Source organism: Petaurus breviceps, unplaced genomic scaffold (assembly GCF_028583685.1).
Source record: "Petaurus breviceps papuanus isolate PSGF00001 unplaced genomic scaffold, PetGlider_PUasm1.0 91133, whole genome shotgun sequence".
Lineage (NCBI taxonomy): Eukaryota > Metazoa > Chordata > Mammalia > Diprotodontia > Petauridae > Petaurus > Petaurus breviceps.
In genome coordinates, this window is record NW_027187419.1 from 87,904,235 (window position 1) to 87,923,533 (window position 19,299).

The window sequence follows — 19,299 nt, forward strand, 5'->3', positions numbered from 1 at the left end:
TATGTATGTAGTACATATGATATATATGCATATAATGTACATATGTATAATACATGTGTATTATGTCTTCTGAAGCTGTAGGATCATAACTCTCAAGCTGGAAGTTTTTCTCATAGTTCTGTATGTTATTATACAAGAAAATTTAGAAGCTATTCATGATATGTATATACACATATACACAAATAATCATGAATAGCTTCTAAATTTTCTTATATAATAACATATGGAACTATGAGAACTATTTTAATCCAAGTTAAAATTCAGCTTACATAACCTCAAATAGAACAGGGTAGCAAAATACAGAGTGGTATTGAACTTGTACAACTTCATTTGAGGTATGAGACATTTACCTTATGAGAGATAGGGTAGTGCTGTATTCTCTTCCTAACTGGAGGACACATGGAGTAGCGTATATAAAGGGCTAATTGGAAACTCTGCTTGAATTTAATAAAACTAAATTAATGAAAAGAACTGACCAGAATATACAAGATTGGACTTTTAATACAATATGAAAATTGGGTCAAAATTTGGGTTGGTTCCCTTCTTCCTCTAGCCCACCCCCTTACTTGTCAAGGGAAATATTTTGGATCAGGAGCTCTCTAATTTTTTTCTACCCAGAATGCCTTTGGTATCTGACTACAGTTTTGCCACTGAATATAGATTTTACATGGGCCTCTCCATTTCTGAAACACAGACCTCTTCCCATAAACTTCAGTACTTTTCCAAGACCCCTCCCTTTTCCCCCTGATCATCCACTCCATTTTGTATAGAAGTCAGTTTTATTCCTTTCTTTCACAAAAGTTCATTCTTACTCTCTTGCTTTTTTACATTATAGTAGTTCTGGAGTATTTTATAGTACTGAGGCCCCTCATGTGAGTTATATGTGTTCCATAAGATGACTCAAAAATTAACCTTCTAAGGGAAAAGAAAAAAACCATTGAGGTCAGAAAGACTATGGGGGCATAAGTCATGACAATCCATTTTATGTTACTCTTTTCTCTCCTGTCCTCTCTCCATCAAAAACTCACCAAAACAATGAAACTAAGCAAAAACACATTATAATTTCTCACTTTAACTTTAAACTGTGAGAAAATGAATGATACATGATGACGGCCCTTTTATCAGTAATGCATTTGAGATGTGATTCTATAATAGATGAAACAGAATTTGCTTTTCTGTCTGATAACATTTTCTTCCTGTATTGCAGATTTTTGTTTATCCTTCTGGGACCATTGGGAAAGGGTCAACAGTACCATGAGATTGGCAGATCAATTGCAACCCTAATGACAGATGAGGTATATATAGCCCCCAGTTGGGTAATTTTTGTTCTTGTTGTTGTAAACTTAGATTGTGTCACAATCTAGACCCCCAACTCCCAGAGATAAGTATACATCACTTTTCTTACTTTATAGAATAGATGTCTTCCTGCAAAGTTGAAAAGGTACAAAATTTCCATGGATCAAGTTATGTTTTTCCATTGAACTTCTATAAAACCTTCCAAAGAATAAAATGTTATCTCTTTGTAAAAATTATGGAATTTATTCTTAGGAATGTGTCAAATCTTTTAAGTCACACATATGAAGAATAACAACTTTGCTAATGATAATAATAATCTTCAAGTTCCATTACATATTATTATCAAAATAGTGTAAAAACAACAGTGGTGGCTTAATTACATAAATCATGTAGCATCCAAAACAATCACTACTTCTATCAACCTGCCCTCCCTAAAAGGGAGTAGAATAGTTGGATGTTATTAAAATAGAATACTAACACAGTAGTCTAACATGTAACTTTGCATGCTTGCTTAGACTATAATTTGGAGAATTTTGCAGCAATGAATAGGTTACTTTAGTTTGACAGGAAGAAGATTGTGTGCCAAAAAAATAGATGAGATAAAAATCCATAGCAAATAAATTGGGAAGTATTATTTTTGGAAATACACACCAATAACTAAACAATGGAGAAACATAGTCCCTGGAATTAATGGCTGACAAAACCTGAAGATTTTATACAGAAGGTCATGCAACATTGCATATTGAACCCGTTCCTTGCTTTTTAAGTTTGAATTTCTAGATATGAAGTTCCACTATAATGACATATCATCCTATGTAAAAACTATCATACTTTTTCAATTTGTATTATATGGTTGTCTGTGGTTATTTTTATAAGTATATATGCATGTATATGAATTCATTATAAGAACTAATTTAAGATCTCTATATGGCCTTAAATAGCGTGCTTCAGACAATTGCTTTTGTTCTGCCAGGTTTCATAAGGAACTGATTTATTGACTGTGTTCCTGTTGTCTCCTAAATAGTGTCAGGAGTCTGCAATAATGTGCAGGGGAGGAAAAGGGGTTGAGAGTCACACAGGTGACCCTCTGTGGGCAATGTGAAGGACTTGCTGCTATTTGAGCAACTAATGAGCAAAGCAGTTGATGGTACAAATATTGCCATACTCCATTTTTAGAGGTGGAAGGGAGTTGGAAAGAAACTGGTGTATGAGTGTTGTAGGAGGAAGTGACCAGCTATGATCAGGAGTATAGAGTGAGCAGTAGAAAGTATACACTTTAGTATATACAGAGGAGTTCTAATGCTGGAGTCCATGAACTATATAAATATATATATAATATGTTTGTATGTGTACACACATATATACATACACATACATATTTATGTATGTATATTTGCTAATAATTGTATCCAGTATAATTAATTTCCTTTGAAATATGAGTTATATTATCTCATGAATTTAAAAACAATATTCTGTAAAAGGGTTCACAGGCTTCACCAGAAGCCAAATAGAGCCATGCTATAAAAAATAGTTTTTAAAAATCTAATATAATTGCATGTCGAAGGAAGGGGAGAAAATTTGGAACTCAAGGGATTGTGGAATGGAATGCTGTAAACTAAAAGTAAATAATAAATTTTAAATTTTAAAAATAACATCTAATATAAGGAGACTGTTAGGTCAAAGTAGGAGGAGTGACTATTGGGCAAGAGAGTAAGAGATTGGAAGGAAGCACTGGCCTTAATGCCTAAGGTGCTGATCTCAGTGAATACACCTCCTTGGTGTATTCACTGATATTTCTTGTATGTTCCTGGGTACCTGTGCTGATCAACCAGCCCACTGCAAAATTCACCCATGGTGTATGTGCATCAGAGTAGAATTCCAAGGTAAAGCTGTGCTATCAGTTCTAGCCCCATGGTGCCTATCAGAAATTGCAAAAGCTAACAATTTCTTCTCATCCATAGATCAGAAAGAAATTATGTGTAAAGATGGAACTAGGTAATAGTCACATGAGCTAGCTGACATAAGCCTGAAGGAATCTTTGGCTGGCAAAGGAGTTGTTTGGAGCTAGACCTATGCCCATTTCAAAAATGATTTTGATTCATCTGTTGAGTCAGGTAAATGATGAAGAAGCAAGCAAATTTTATAGTTCAGCGAAGATTTAGAAGAAAAGCAAAGAAGTAGCTGTTAATAATTTTCTAATCTATGTAAAAACAATCTAATGTGAGGAATAACAACCATACCATTCAACTAATGGACAAGCAAAGTCAAAAGGACTATAAAATGGGAATGATAGTAGGGGCAATCTGCTGGAAAAGATGGGAGTGGAGGAGATGAAGAGTGCATGGAGAGGGCTTCATTTTGCCTGCAACATTTGGATTGTAAAGTAACACAGAATAATTCTGGAAAAGTATGCTGGAGCTATATTCCTAAGGTTCTCAAATGAGAATCTGAGGAGTTTGTATTTTATTCTAGAGGCAATAGTGGGGGTGTTGGATTTTTTTTAACAGAAGAATGATATCAGACATGCCTTAAGAAAACTATCTTGACATCCATGTGGAGAAAGAATTTGAAGAGAAGAAAACTGGAAGCAGGAAGAACAATAAGGAAATTATGAAAATCATGTAAGCATAGTTTAATGAGGGCCCAAGTGAGACTGACCATTAATATATAGATAAATAGATAAGATAGATAACATATAAATATATAGATCTAAAAATATAATATATAAATATCTATAACTATATAGATAATATCACATTCATATGTGCAAAGATTGAAGAAATTTTGACACCTCCTTCTGAATTATCTTATCCTCCTATAATGCATATCCACAATGAAATGGTCACCCATCCTTTAAAGTATACCTTCTATAACATGCTACATCAAAAGAATACAATTTCGTTGATCAAAATACAAATCTTTAGTGACTAGAAGGATAGTATCACTCTCAAAGAAATAGGGAAGTTTGGCAAAGAGAAAGATTTAGAGGGAAGAAATGAGGGGTATTTTTCTTTATTTTTGTTTTTGTTTTCTTAGATACATTGAGTTTCAAATGCCAAAAGGATATCCAGGTAAAGGTGCCTAGTATGGAAATCATATGAGGACCTGAAGTTCAGGAGAACAAGAATGGGAGAGAAGGGACACCCAGAATTAAGATGGAAGAGTTTTGTGATGCTCATGACCTCTGGCAAAGGAGATTAAGAGAAATCTATTAGACCTACATAATTGGTCTACTTGTCACCCAGTTTGGCACGATGGATCAAACACTGAACCTAGAGTGAGGAATTAAAGTCTCTGTATGACCCTGAGCAAGTCATTTAATCTCTTTCTACCTCGGTTTCCTCATCTATAAAATGGGCATAATAATAGTACCTACCTTACAGGGTTGTTGTGATAAATTGAGAGAAAGCACTCATCAAATTTTAAAGCACTATTTGAATGCTAGCTATTATTGTCATCATTGAAATAATAGAACTTTATGTGAGTATCAAAGAGCTCAGTTAAATGGTCTGAGAGGTAAAAGGTGATGAGTTCTTAGGAAGTGTAGTTTGTATGAATTGTTCTGAAGGACATAATATACTTACATATTTAAGGACTAGTTATAAAATATTGTTAAGAATAACTAATTTTGCCTTCTCTAAGAAACCAGTGGTATATCCTTTGGGATTCTCTCACAGCTTCTTCTGAATGGCAGGACACTAAGGTGACAACCACAAATACATAAGTGCCATCTAGTGGCAAATTTTATAAACTGAAAATTTATGATTTGATGGAGTACTAGATTTTACATTAATAGTATTCTTTTTAGTTTGGACTTCTCGATTGTTTATGTATTTTTTAATAGTTTAGGTGCCTTATTCTGTGCGTGCTTTTACTACATAAGTTGTAGGCTTTCCTCACAATGCTGTACAAGTATTTTACAGATAGAGAAACCGAGGCACAGAGAGTTTAAATGGCTTATCTATGGCCACACAGAGATTAGATTTGAACCAACATCTCACTTGCCTCATAGTCCTCTTTCCATATTATTATTCTATCTCATTACACTTTTCTAACATGCCAAAGCTCAGAGTGGCAGAGTTTCTAGTATCCAAACCTAGATCTTCTGACTCTAAGTCCAGTACTCTTTTCACTAACAGACCAAACTTGAAAATGTAAATATACAGATTAAATAACAATATATCACATTCATATATGCAAAAGTCTGAAATAACTTTTGACCCCTCCCTCTTAATTATCTTATGACTCTATGATGCATAGCAAAGAAGAAATAGTCATTTGTCCTTTAAAAAATATCTTCCATAACATGCTACATCAAAAGACTGCAATCTCATCAATTCAAAATACAAACAAATCCCATAAGGCTTTTATTTAACCAAGTTTATGTTTGCCCATTGCTTTTTTATTAAACAATAGAATATCTTGACAGATGGGAGAAAAGAAAAATTTTTTATTTTCATGATAACTAAATTCTAGCAATTTAATGAAGGCTTATTGCAAATGACATACCAATCTCAGCCATGCACAAAGCTTTAATAGAAAAAAAATCAGTGATTTCATACACGTTGGTATTCCTTCTACCAGCATAGATTACAACCTCCAAGCCCAAGTGTATGGTTTCATGAGTTGATGCCCCACCAAAACCTCATCACCTGGTGACAAACTTTCTGTTAATGACATTCTTATATGTTGATTGCAATTCTGGACCCATGCTTGAAGATTTTACAACTTTCTAGAACATGCCAGAGCCTATGTTCTGCTAACATAATTTTTAGGAATCCAGGATCACCTTCATGCTACCATGAGGTAGCAGAGTTGAACCTTTTAGAAAACATAATTTACTATCTTCTTTGTCTTCTATGGGATAAATAAAATGGGGGGGGGTGATATTGCCAATAAGGAAAAGAAAATTAATTACTCTTTCATCTAGAATTTTTAACCAGATAGATAATTGAATCACAAAGCCTCAGATATCTTTCTTCCTTCTAACTTACTTGGGGAACTCAGATTAATCCTCTTAAGACAGCATCCCTATAAACATGTGGTAGTATTATATTTAATATTGAAACTATCTAATGACATGCTCTTTTAAAAATCAAAATTAACATAAATGTTTATATGTATACATACATATATATCTATATAAGAGGGTATATGGGCATATGAATACATATGTAAGTGTGTGTATATATGTGTACAGTATACATAGACAGGGCACAGGACCAATTGAATAGGAAGGGATAATAATCAAAAGGTGAAATTGAGAGGTGAGAGAGGAATATGATGAGAGGAGATGGGGAGAGACAGAATGGGGCCAATTATCTCATATAGAAGAGGAAAGGGAAAAATGTTACAATGGAGGGGAAGAACAGGAAGGCAAAAGGGAATGGGTCAACCTTACTCTCATTGAATTTGGCTTAGGGAGGGAATGACATACACACTAAATAGGGTATCTCACCCTACAGGAGAGTAGGGGGGAAGGGAATTAGAGGGGGGATGATGGAAGGGAGGGCAGGTTGGAGGGAGGGAAGTTAGAAACACACACTTCTGGAAAGGGACAGGGTCAAAGTAGAGAATAGAACAAGTTGGGGGCCAGGATAGGATGGAGGGAAATATAGTTTATGGAAATAAATTTACAAGATATCCACTATGGAAATGTTTTGCATAGCTACATGTGTGCAACCTATATTGAACTGCCTATCTTCCCAGTAAGGGTGGGTGACGAGGGAGGAAGAGAAAGAATCTGGAATTCAAAGTTTTAAAATCAAATGTTTAAATATATATATATTTACATGCAACTGGGAAATAAGAAATACAGGCACTGGGGCATAGAGATCCATCTTGCCCTACTGGAAAGTCAGAGGGAGTATGGGGGAGGATATAGGAGACAGCAGACTGGGGGAGGGGGTATACAGTGGGATCACTGTTTTGGGGTGGTGGGTAGGGGAAAGATGGGGAGAATATTTGAAGCTCAAAATCTTGTGGAAATGAATAATGTAAACTAAAAATAAACATAAAATTTAATTTAAAAAAGGAAAACCAGTTTTAAAAAATCAAAATTAGCAATAATCTTTGGCAATAAATAAAACCATTTGTTATCATAAGATAAGTATAAGAGATTATCCATCAAAAAGAAGTCCAAAAATATGGAAGGTTTGGGTGCAGTGACTGAGTATTTATAGAAAATGTTCTTGGTTTGTTTGGTGGTAGGGAAAGGTTATATACATGCATATAGACATACATAAACATACACATAAGAATATCTGTTTTATGTATATACAGATATGTATATTTACACTTAAGTATGTATGTATGCATAAATTGTATGAAAATCTTCCTGAACTCTGGAATTCTACTACTACTTGGGCTCAATGTATAGAGATGATTTTTTGACTCATGGTCCCATTCAATGCATTCTCTATGAACAAACTTATCAGGAACTATAAACTAAATAGCAAAGCACTTCATTAAGACCTAGTATGTGAATATGTAAGAATCTTGTGATTTTTGTCAGAGTAAGAAACTCTCTCTATTGTGGCATGGAGATGGAATCCTGAGTTTTCAAAGATATGACAGCAAAGTACAAATTATAGCAAGTTTTATAAGTTCAGCCTCAGTAACAAAAAGGTCTACTTTCTAAGGAAGAACATGGCTGCATTTAGAGAGGTTCATTATTATAAGTCTAGCCACTTGGTGATGAATTTTTTTGATGATGGCAACTCATAAAACAAAGAAAAAATAGAAAATGAGCATCATTTCTGAGGATACCCTTCCACCTCAGCAGTGATAGTAGAAGAATGGCAGAAAAAGAGACAAAGAAGACTGAACATCACCTAGTTTTTAGACCATTTATAAGTATTAGCTTAACTGTTGACACTCCAAGTATGATATCATTGTATTGTGACCAATAGGTGGATAGGCTGCTAGAAAAAAACTAATTCTGTATTGATATTCTTTTTTTTTTTTTGGCTTTTTGGAGGAGAGAAGGCAGGGCAATTGAGGTTAAGTGACTTGCCCAAGGTCACACAGCTAGTAAGTATTAAGTGTCTGAGTCCAAATTTTAACTTGGGTCCTCCTGACTCCAAGGCCGGTGCTCTATTCACAGCACCACCTAGCTGCCCCTGTCTTGATATTCTTAATATGAAAGATGCCTAAGGGAGGAGGGGATGTTGCAGCTAAATAAAGAATGACTTATGGTTTCCCTTTAGGGAATCATATAAAGGAGTTGTTGGTCTGGCCTTATAATGAAGAATGCTGCTTGACAAAGATGTGGTGACTTCCTATACAGAATGAATTATATAGTTTTAGATGTGGCATAGTATGGGAATTTGATTTGCATAACTATTCATATTTGTTACAACGGTTTTGTTTTTCTTTTTTCTTCTTCAGTAAGAGAGGTAATAGGAGGGAGAAAAAAATAAATGCTTATTAATTGAAAAGAAAAGAATAGGGAGTGGGTAGGTGGCGCAGTGCATAGAGCACCAGCCCTGAAGTCAGAAGGACCTGAGTTCAAATGTGGCCTCAGACAATTAACACAAAAACTAGCTGTGTGACCTTGGGCAAGTTACTTAACCCCAATTGCTCTCCAAAAAGCAAAAAAAAAAAAAGGACTCAATTACTTTGAGGCGGCCAGGTGGCTCAGTGAGTAAGAGCTCTGGCTCCAGAGTCAGGATGACCTGGGATCAAATCCGGGCTCAGATACTTAGCACCACACCCAGAAATAACTGGCTGTGTAACCTTGAGCAAGTTGCTTAACTCCAATTGCTTTAAAAAAAAAAAAGAAAAAAAGAAAAGAAAAGAATGCTAAGGTTTCTTTCTAGACTTATTAATTCCCAAAAGGCTAGTATCCTTTTGAATAGTTTGTTATAAGACTCTCAGCCTTGATCAGAATGTATCCTGGTAGGGAAAGTCCACATGGAAATCTCCCATAGCACTTTAAACTTTTTTTTTTTGCTTTTTTGGAGGGCAGTTGGGGTTAAGTGATTTGACCAAGGTCACACGGCTAGTTTCATCTAGCACTTTATCTAAAACAGATGTCTTTTAATTCCTACTTACAATACTATACAGCAGCCAAGAAAACTAATGTTTTAGGCTACTCTGAAAGAAGGATAGCAGTGGGAAGGAACTGCATGAAAGTCCATTGTCCTCTGCCCTAATCTAACTACATTTGAGCATTTTCTACAATTTTGGTATACATTTTAGCAAAAATCATTGATTGTTTGGAGAACATCCAGAGAAGGATACCCAGAAAGATGAAGAACCTAGAATTCATATCATATGATTATCAGTTGAAATAATTAGTGTATTTTGGCTACAGAAAAGAAGACTTAGAAGGAACATGCTAGCTGTCATTAAAGTACTTGGAGGACTGTTATAGAGAAGAGGAATTAGTCTTCCTCTCCTTAACTTCTGAGAGAAGAAGTAAGGGCAAATCCAGGCTTGATCTAAGGGGGGAAATTTCCTTACCAATAGTAGTTATCCAAAAGTGGAACAGATTAAGAGAGAGTAGCCTTCTCTCTCACTGGAGATTTTTAGCAAAGACCACATGACTGTTTGTCAAAGAGGGTGCTTGTTCAGGTTAAGGAGAAAGTAGATGATTTTTTAGATCCTTTTCAAACTCCAAGGTTTAATGATTCTGACTTAGTAGGCCCATGTAAAATCTAGTATGCTGTGTAAAATGTTCCATCTTTGCTATGATATTGAAGTCCTTCCTATATCCTTCTAGATATAAGAAATCTATGCAGACCAATTCCAAAGATATGAGTCCTATGCTTTCCAAATGAGCAGTATTAATTAGTACCACTCATCTTTAAACACATTGAGCAATGGTTTCATGCTTCTTTCCTGCATCTGCTGTCATCTAAGGCCAACAAAATCTTTTCTATGCCAAATCTGTAGTTCTTTCTTGGCTCAATTGCACTAAATCATGATTGAGTGTTTTCATGACCACTCATTGCAGGCCTTGTAGAGTAACAATTGCTTTTGTATACCTTATTCTGGATTAGTTGTAACCTAGGATAACTCTAGTATCTGCCATTCCCTCAACAACAGTGTCCTCTGGGAAGGTAAGCTTGAGCTCTCAAAAGTCACACACCTTTTTTTGGCCTAGTACTTCTTATAGATCTTCATGCAACTGAGACAAAGTATTAGTCCAGTGCTATGACAATAACATTCCCTGAAGCATGTTCAGAATTATCAGATTTGCTTATGACTTCTCAGACACATCTTGAATTAGTCCATAGTTTTAACTAGTAATTTGGTTGGAATTCTGGATAAATTCAGTCAAGTGGGATAGGGATGAGTGAGAGGGTTACAGAGGTCAAGGTTTTTGAAGGTGGCAGGTTTGGGGCATTGAAAAAGAATGTGAGCTGGGAAGTTCCTGGAGAAAAAGGATAGCAGCCTAGAGGTGTGTAGGAGACAGAAACAAGGATCTAACCAAAATGGAATAAACTTTAAAGCAGAAGAAATGTTCGTGTGATGGTGGCAGAGGGAAAATCCTAATGTGGCAATGGAGGGGGAATGCTACCTCTTTTTCTTGGACTTTCTTGAGATATGAGAGAAAGGAGCATTCAACCTTAGGAAGAGCATGCATATGGAATGTCTTCAGGATAAAGCTAGGTTTCAATGAGTAACAGAAGAATAAATGTGAAATAACAAGATCTAGGACAAAGGAAGGTTTGTTTATATTAGAGGAAAGTTCCAGACGGCTGAGAACTAGGAAATGTTAAAGCTAAATTGGGTAGAAATGACAGTGTGGCAAAAAAATGTAGCAAATGAGATGTGTTTAGGTTGGGGATAAGGCAAGCAAGCCCAGCATTCCCCAAAGTTATAGAGGAAGGGAGACAGTCCTTTCTCTTCTCCCTGGCCTCTCTGGCCAGTGATTCCTCTTTCACAAAAGGGAAGCAGAGCCTCCTCAAAGTCAGTGAGGAGTCATTTTCACACAGTCATTTTCAATTTTGTCATTAAACAGCTCCACAATCTCATCCAAGTAGTTAAGAAAAGGGCCTCTAAGGTAGCTGTATAACCAACAGACTTACCCTCCCAATGAAAGGTTTTCTGCTATTACTTTGAGAAGTAGAGGACTTGTGCCTTAGGGCACAAACATTGTTTTCCCACTCCCAACTCTACTAATCAACTGAGTCTATGATAGGGATAAGAACACACATCAATTTCAATTTGTCCTTGCAACTCTTGTCATGCCTTCTTGTAAGGAATGCCAAATCTTGGAAAGCATTCTGAGGCTTTGATTGACCTCCAGAAATCCCTGGAAACATTGGAAGGGAAGGACAAGCTGGTAGCTTCTGTCCCTAGCACTCCTGCTGCCATGGCAAAGGATTTCTGTCCCCTTTGTGCTATGTAAATGTCTTTTTATTTTTAGAACAAACTGTGAGATCTCTCTCCATCCTTGGTGATCCTTAAGAAAAGAACAGAGAGCAATCTGTCCCAAGGGGTTTGGCCATTCATCTTCCTGAAAGCAAAGCACTCAGTTATAGGATTTAAGTCTAGGATAAACCTCACAACTCACCTAGTTCAGCCTCTTAATTTTACAGCAGACAAAAAGTCAAGAAGAAAGAAGTCAAGGAGACAATTTAATTGAGGTCCAGAATACATGACCTGTCTGAACTCCTTCTACCTAGCTCTTTCATCAGGATGAAAGGACTGGAAAGAGAACTGGGGCAAAAAGGAAAAAGACTTCCTAGGCATTGTGACCATCACAAGAAAGAAGGAAGTGGTGCTCCAGGCCAGTGATGTTTGCAACTTTTACTGCATCCTCCTCAACTCATGTCTTACTCATTCCACACATGAAGTCTTGTCGTTTCAACCTTCATAACATGTCCTACATACTTCCCTCTACTCACCAAGCCACCACCCTCATTTAGGCCTTCATAACCTCTTGTATGTATTGTTGCAACAGCGTTTTTCCTTTTCCTTCCTCAAGCGTCCCTTCTCCCCATCCCCACCCCTAGTCCATCCTCCACACAACTGGTAAAGGGTAAATCTGACCTTGTCACTGTCCTCCTTAATAAACTCTGTAGCTCCCTGTCACCTTGAAGATAAGGTATCTACAGGTGGAGGGTACCAAGCCTGCAGGAAACAAATCTAGCAAACAAAGTGAGCAGACAAAAAGTCAAGAAGAAAGAAGTCAAGGAGACAAAAACCAGAAACAGGGTAGATATAGGGTCAACCATGCTTCTGGACTCCATGAACTCACTATCATACCCTCATTCACAGTAGAATATATGAGTTAAGGTACAATTTGGTGATCATCTCCTGAATAAACAACAATTACAGTATTATCCTTCCCATGTGTTATAATTTCTGCAGTCTTTGGAACATTGTCTGGCTTCCATTTTACCCATACTTTAGCTCCCAATTTTATTCTGTCAGTAGAACCAAACCTTTCAGTTCCTCTGATAGTTATTTTGGAAGGAGGGTCAGATTTTACAAGTGGTATTGTCTCACAAGGAATAATAATCACTTGAACTATTCTATCATTTTTATAAAACTCTATAGATTCTTCACCTAAATTTTGGAATGTCACAATAATTTCTCCTTGATAATTGGAATCCATTGCTCCATCCAATACATGTATTCCTGGAGCTGCTAATCCTGATTTAGGTAATATTTGTCGAAAATTATTTTTAGGAATTCTCATACATATATTCCAATGGAGATTTTTCTTATTTCTTTTCTTTCCAACCAAAAGTCCACTAAACAATGCAAATCATATCCTGTCAAACCAGGTTTTCCTGGGTACATTGCTGGGGCATTTGGCCTCACAGTCCAATACTCAACATTTGGGACCTTATGTGTTTGTTATTTTCTAATTTGCAAATTTGGGGTTATCATTCTGGCTAGAGGTGTACTTCCAATGTATTCAAATTACATAGAGCAGTGAACAAATTTACAGAATCTTTTTGTAAGACATTGTCTTCAAATAGGTCAGATAAAGGTCAGCAGGACTGCATCCAAATTCTATTGATAATCAATATTTGGGTCCAAATATATGATAAAGTAAGTGCCCTCAAAGACTCATGTCCTATATGAAACATCAGGATCTGGAAGGGATACATTTAATATTTCTTCCTTTCTGCACTGGATTCTGAGGTTTTTATGCCCTAGTACATGGTCAGTTTTTGTGTATGTGCCATATACTGCTGAGAAGAAGATATATTCCTTTTTATCCCCATTCAGTTTTCTCCAGAAGTCTGTCATATCTATCTTCTCTAAAATTCTATTCACCTTCTTAATTTTGTTCTGGTTTATTTTGAGGTTAGATTTATCAAGTTCAGAGAGGGGGAGGTTGAGGTCCCCCACTAGTATAGTTTTACTATTTCTTCCAGTACCTCTCTTAACTTCTCCTCTAAGAATCTGGATGCTATACCACTTGGTGCAGATATGTTTAGTAATGATATTACTTCATTGTGCCTTTTAGCAGGATGTGGTTTACTTCCTTATATCTTTTAATTAGATCTACTTATTCTTCTGCTTTGTCCGAGATTAGGATTGCTACCCCTGCTTTTTTTACTTTAGCTGAAGCATAATATATTCTACTCCAGCCTTTTACATTTACCCTGTGTGTATCCCCCTGTTTCAAATGTGTTTCTTGTAAACAACATATTGTAGGAGTATGGTTTTTAATCCATTCTACTATCCACCTCTGTTTTATGGGAGAGTTCATCCCATTCACATTCATAGTTATGATTTCTATCTGTGTCTTTCTCTCCATCCTATTCCCCCCCTCCATTTATGTCACCCTTCTCCCTTCCCCACATCAAAAGTTTTGCTTTTGATCACCACCTCCCTCAATTTTCCCTCCCTATCAGCCCCCCTCCCTTTTCTTACCTTTTTCCCTTACTACTTCTTCCCTCACTTCTAACCCCCCTCCCTCCCGTTTCCTTCCCCTTTCCTCTCCTACTGCCTGTAGAGCAAGTTAGATTTCTATACTTATCATTCCATTCCAATGAGAGTAAATCTCAAACAGTAAATCTTCTCCCTCCTTTCTTTCCCTCTACTATAATTAGGTTTTGTGCCTTTTCATGCGATATAATTTACCCTTTCCTGCCTCCACCTTTCTTCTTCTCTCATTATAATTCCTTTGTACCCCTTAATTAGATTTTTTATCATAATATCAGTTAATTGATATCCATACCCTCTGTCTTTGTATATCCCTTTTAAATGTTGTAATAAATATACCATTCTCAAGATTAACAAGTATTATCCTCCCATGTAGGGATATAAACAATTTGCCCTTATTGAATAATAAGGGGTTTTGTTTGTTTGTTTGCTTTTTGGAGGGCAATTGGGGTTAAGTGACTTGCCCAAGGTCACACAGCTAGATTTTGTGTGTTAAGTGTCTGAGGCTGAATTTGAACTCAGGTCCTCCTGACTCCAGGGCCAGTGCTCTATACACTGTGCCACCTAGTTGCCCCTAGTAAGGGTTTTTTTTTTTATCTTTTTTTCCTGTTTACCTTTTTATGCCTCTCTTGAGTCTTGTATTTGAAGATCAGATTTTCCATTGAGCTAGGCCTTTTCATCAGGAAGGTCTGGAAGTCCCTTTTTTCATTGAATGTCTATCTCCTTGTCTGAAAGATTATGCTCAATTTTGCTGAGTAGTTGATTTTTGGTTGTAGTCCAAGCTCCTTTGCTTTAGGAAATATATTCCAATCCCCCTGATCTTTTAATGTAGAAGCTGCAAGGTCCTGTGTGATCCTGACTGTAGTTACACAATATTTTAGTTATTTCTTTTTGACTGCTTGCAATATTTTCTCCTTGACCTGATTATTCTGGAATTTGGCTACAATATTCCTTGGAATTTTCAATTTGGGATCTCTTTCAGGAGGTGATTGGTAGATTCTTTCTATGACTATTTTACCCTCTGGTTCTAGGACCTCAGGGCAGTCTTCCTTGATGATTTCTTAGAAGATACTGTCCAGAGTCTTTTTTCTCTCATGATTTTCTTGTGGACCAATAATTCTTAGATTATCTCTCCTGGATCTATTTTTCAGGTCAGTTGTTTTTCCAATGAGATATTTTATGTTTTCTTCTATTTTTTTCATTCTTTAGATTTGTTTGACTGACTCTTGATGCCTCATAGTGTCATTAGCTTCTACTTGTCCAATTCTAACTTTTAACAAATTGTTTTCTTCAGTTAGCTTCTGTACCTCCTTTTCCATTTGGCCAATTTTATTTTCCAAGGAGTTATTTTCTCCAGTTATGATCTGTAGTTCCTTATCTATTTCATCAATTTTACTTTTTAAAGATTTGTTCTGATCAGTGAATTTTTTTTTCCATTTTGTCCATTGTATTTTTAAAATAATTGGTCAGTTTGTCTTTTACCTCTCTAATTTTGTTTTTAAAATCCTCCTTCTTAAGCTCTTCTAAGAATGCTTTTTGTGCTTGAGACCAGTTCATATTCCCTTTTGAGGCTTCAGATGTGGGTATAGTGTCAATGCTACCCTCTTCTGAGTTCACATTTTGCTCCTTCCTATCTCCATAATAGGATTCTAGGGTCTTTGCTCTTCTAGTTTGTTTCTTCATTGTGATTGCCTTTTTCCTTTTAAAGTAGATCTCTGCTTCTGGGGCACAGGGGCTTCTGTCCCAAGCTTCTTATGCTGGGAGCTAGGAATCTGGTTACTGGCTATGTATGCTGTGGTCTCTGGTTCTGCCGACTAGAAGCTATATAATGCTTCAGCTCACCTGGTTCTGAGCTGGAGCTAGTTGATGTGTGCCAAGGATCATGAACAGATGATGTCTTTCTGAGTCTCTCCAGGGTTGCACTAAAGCTGACAGCGTGAGGCGTGGGGGAGGGGTGGTTTGACCCCTGGAAGTCTCCTCTTCCTCTGAGGCTGCACTATAACAAGGATAGCCTCAGCCCTTTTCTGAGCTGGTGTCTGCCAATTCCCCTGACTGTACAAAGGCATGCTTGGGGTCCTGGTGTTGGTGCTTGCTGGCTCCACCCCCTTGGGGCTCAAGATTCCCTTCTGGTCTCCTGAGGTGGGACTTGCTGGGATGCCTCCCATCCTGTACTGGTCCCCTTTAGTCACAGCAAGAGAGATCCTGCTCGTTGATCTCCCTAGCCTCCCAAGCTAAAAGACTGCTATACCCCTACTGCTGCTGGCTCCCCTATTCCAGGATTTTTCCTAGGACAGTATTCTCTGGGTTTTTCAAGGTCATCAAGGAGGGGATGAGAGCGCTTACAGTTTAGTCTGCCATTTTGGCTCCCAGAAATTCAACAAACATTTAGTCTGTGGGCTGATATTCCCAGGAATAGCTGCTGCTGCTGCCATAGTCTCTGCATGTCTGTCTCACTCAGCTCTGACAGACCCAATCCTACACTGAGAGGTTTGGGAATAGCCCATCCTATATGAAACATAGTGAATGGTAATTATTTTGAGAATTATATTTTATGGTGGTAAGAATAAAATAACATGCTCTGGAAACTCTTAACTTTTGTCAAAAAAATCCTTAGGCAATTATTTGCAAATAGGAGTAGGCAACCCAAAACTTTGTTATTTTAAATTTTTTTCATAGTCTTTCTTCCTTGATTATCCATTAGTGGAAAGTATTTTTTTCTCCTTACCATAATTTATGCTTGATCTATCACTGGATATTACCTTTATTTTTTATGTGTATGTATGAGCAGAGTATGGTTCATATGGCAAAGAGAAGGTAGCTTGGCTCAGTGGCTAGACTGCTGGACTTAGAATAAGAAAACCTGAATTGAAATCCTGCTTCAGGCACTCACTAGCTGTGTAACTCTGGGCAAGGGATTCAACCTCTCTCAACCTTGTTTTCCCCATGTATAAAATGGAGATAATAGCAGCATCTAATTCCAGGATTGCTGAAGGTCAAATGAAGATTCTATATTTCAATTACTTTGCAAGCCTTAAATGGGTATAAATATTAGTTATCATCACCATCGTCATCATCATCATCATCATCAGAGATGTACTGCTTGAGCATCATGCAGGCATAATAGATTTCTAGAATCTCTTCATTTTTGACAAAACTCATTATCATTTCTGAACTCAATTTTATTTTTTCCCTGATTTTTGTGAATGCAATGTCTAAGTATTACCACTGTTTTCAAATTTGACTTATAAAGTCATGTCTCTAAATTTTAGTATGGAATTATATTAGAATTTATTTTGTTCACAACTAACTGGAATTTGGACTACTTAAATCCTTATTTCTTTTTTTTTCTTGGTCTTTTTTTGGAGGGGGGAAGGCAGGGAAATTGGGGTTAAGTGACTTGCCCAAGGTCACACAGCTATAAGTGTTAAGTGTCTGAGGCCAGATTTGAACTCAGGTCCTTCTGACTCCAGGGTCAGTGCCCTATTCACTGCACCACCTAGCTACCCCTAAATCCTTATTCCTAACTTTAATTTTTTTTTCTTCTTTCTGAAACACACCATCTTGCCAATGGGGGAAAATGTATCTAAGTTCTGAATCTTGGGAGAATAATAACTAGGAAATAGGAAATGTTCTGCTTTATGTGTAAATAAAAGCTACCTTATCTTCTTACCATAGGTCTTCCATGATGTTGCCTATAAAGCTAAGGATCGTAATGACTTACTTTCAGGAATTGATGAGTTTCTTGATCAAGTTACTGTTCTTCCTCCTGGAGAGTGGGACCCAACCATTCGAATAGAACCGCCCAAAAATGTTCCTTCTCAGGTATGTATGTATTAAAGCAGTCTACAGTAGCAAGATTTCAGGGCTTACCTTCCATTAATGTCTACCCTAAAAATAACCTAATAAGAACCAAACTATTTTTCTTTCTTCATTTTTTGAGAATGGGTTTCCTTATCTCACTCAAGCTATATATACAGTGGCTACTCACAGGCCTAATCCCAGTGCTGGACAGGACAAGATCCTATATCTGCTTGTTTTTCTGACCTGGGTCTGTTCACTCTTCCTGAGTCAGTTTGGTACGGGGCTCAACATATTGATACCACACCTAGCACTAAACATGATCATCTTAGCCTATTGCTCCCCAGAACTCCTGAGCTAAAGCGATCCATCAGCCTCAGCCTCCCCTTGTTGTACGGATATCAGGCATGCACCCCCATGCCCAGTAAAACACTGCACTGTTGTACAGTACAAGTCCCTAGAAGCCAGCGACCCGTATCTGTAGCTCTCAAAAATACCCTCTACCACAAAGCCTCATATAGTCAAGTACTTAACAAATGCTTTTGATAATGATGGATTGCCTGCCACTGTTTTTTTTTAATTGTCCAGTATGTCTTTAAAGAAATTATAGCAAGCCTGAAATAAACTCTTGGAAAGTAGGAATAATTTTGGGAATTTAGGAATAATAAAAAACAAATTTTGAAATGATGGTTCCTAGAAGAAGTCCATAACTGTCCTTAAGATTCATGATGCTCATTGGCATCTCTCTTTATCTTTATTCTGAAAATGGAAAGTGTTAGGAAGATGTAGGGAAAATGTTATGTTCAACATGGTCTGATAGAGAGGATATATTAACTATCTTACATAGAAGGTTCTTGACAGGTTTTACACGCTGTACAGAATCAATGGAAAAAGGGATTTTATTAAAATTTCATCCTTTTGAGAGGATTTCTTTTAAATGTATGGTGTGAAATAATACCAAAGTAAGTATTCATAAGTTCTAGAAACATGAAAGTTAAAAAATATTGTTACTATTGTCTTGGGTGACTTTTCCCTCAAAGTCATGACTGAGATGTTGAGAGCTGGTGCTCCATCCCCACTATCGCTGTCTCCATAACAATTGCATTTTACTTCTACTCTGCTCTCATCAGTTCCAATCTCATCATTGATTTCTGGCCTTACCCAGTCCTATTAGATCTAGCTTAAATGTTGCAGTTGAAATGGCTGTTAGATAACAACTAATAAACATAGTTTCAGAAGTTGCATTAATTGTAGAAAATTGGAGGTAGAAGTGAACAAAGAATATAAGCATACTCTCTCCTTGAAGCAAAGTTTGCTTAAATTGACCAACATACTAGATATTCACTG

At 36.8% G+C, this 19,299-nt stretch overlaps 1 protein-coding gene across 8 annotated transcripts in view; it reads left to right on the forward strand.

Moving 5' to 3' along the window:
• SLC4A10 (solute carrier family 4 member 10) overlaps positions 1-19,299 on the forward strand; it is a 399,681-nt gene that overhangs the window by 296,743 nt on the left and 83,639 nt on the right. For all 8 annotated transcript variants that reach the window (XM_069080754.1, XM_069080757.1, XM_069080758.1 and 5 more), the window contains 2 exons: positions 1,208-1,295; positions 17,830-17,976. In XM_069080754.1, the coding sequence (XP_068936855.1) occupies positions 1,208-1,295; positions 17,830-17,976 (235 nt within the window). The remainder of the gene's footprint in view (positions 1-1,207; positions 1,296-17,829; positions 17,977-19,299) is intronic.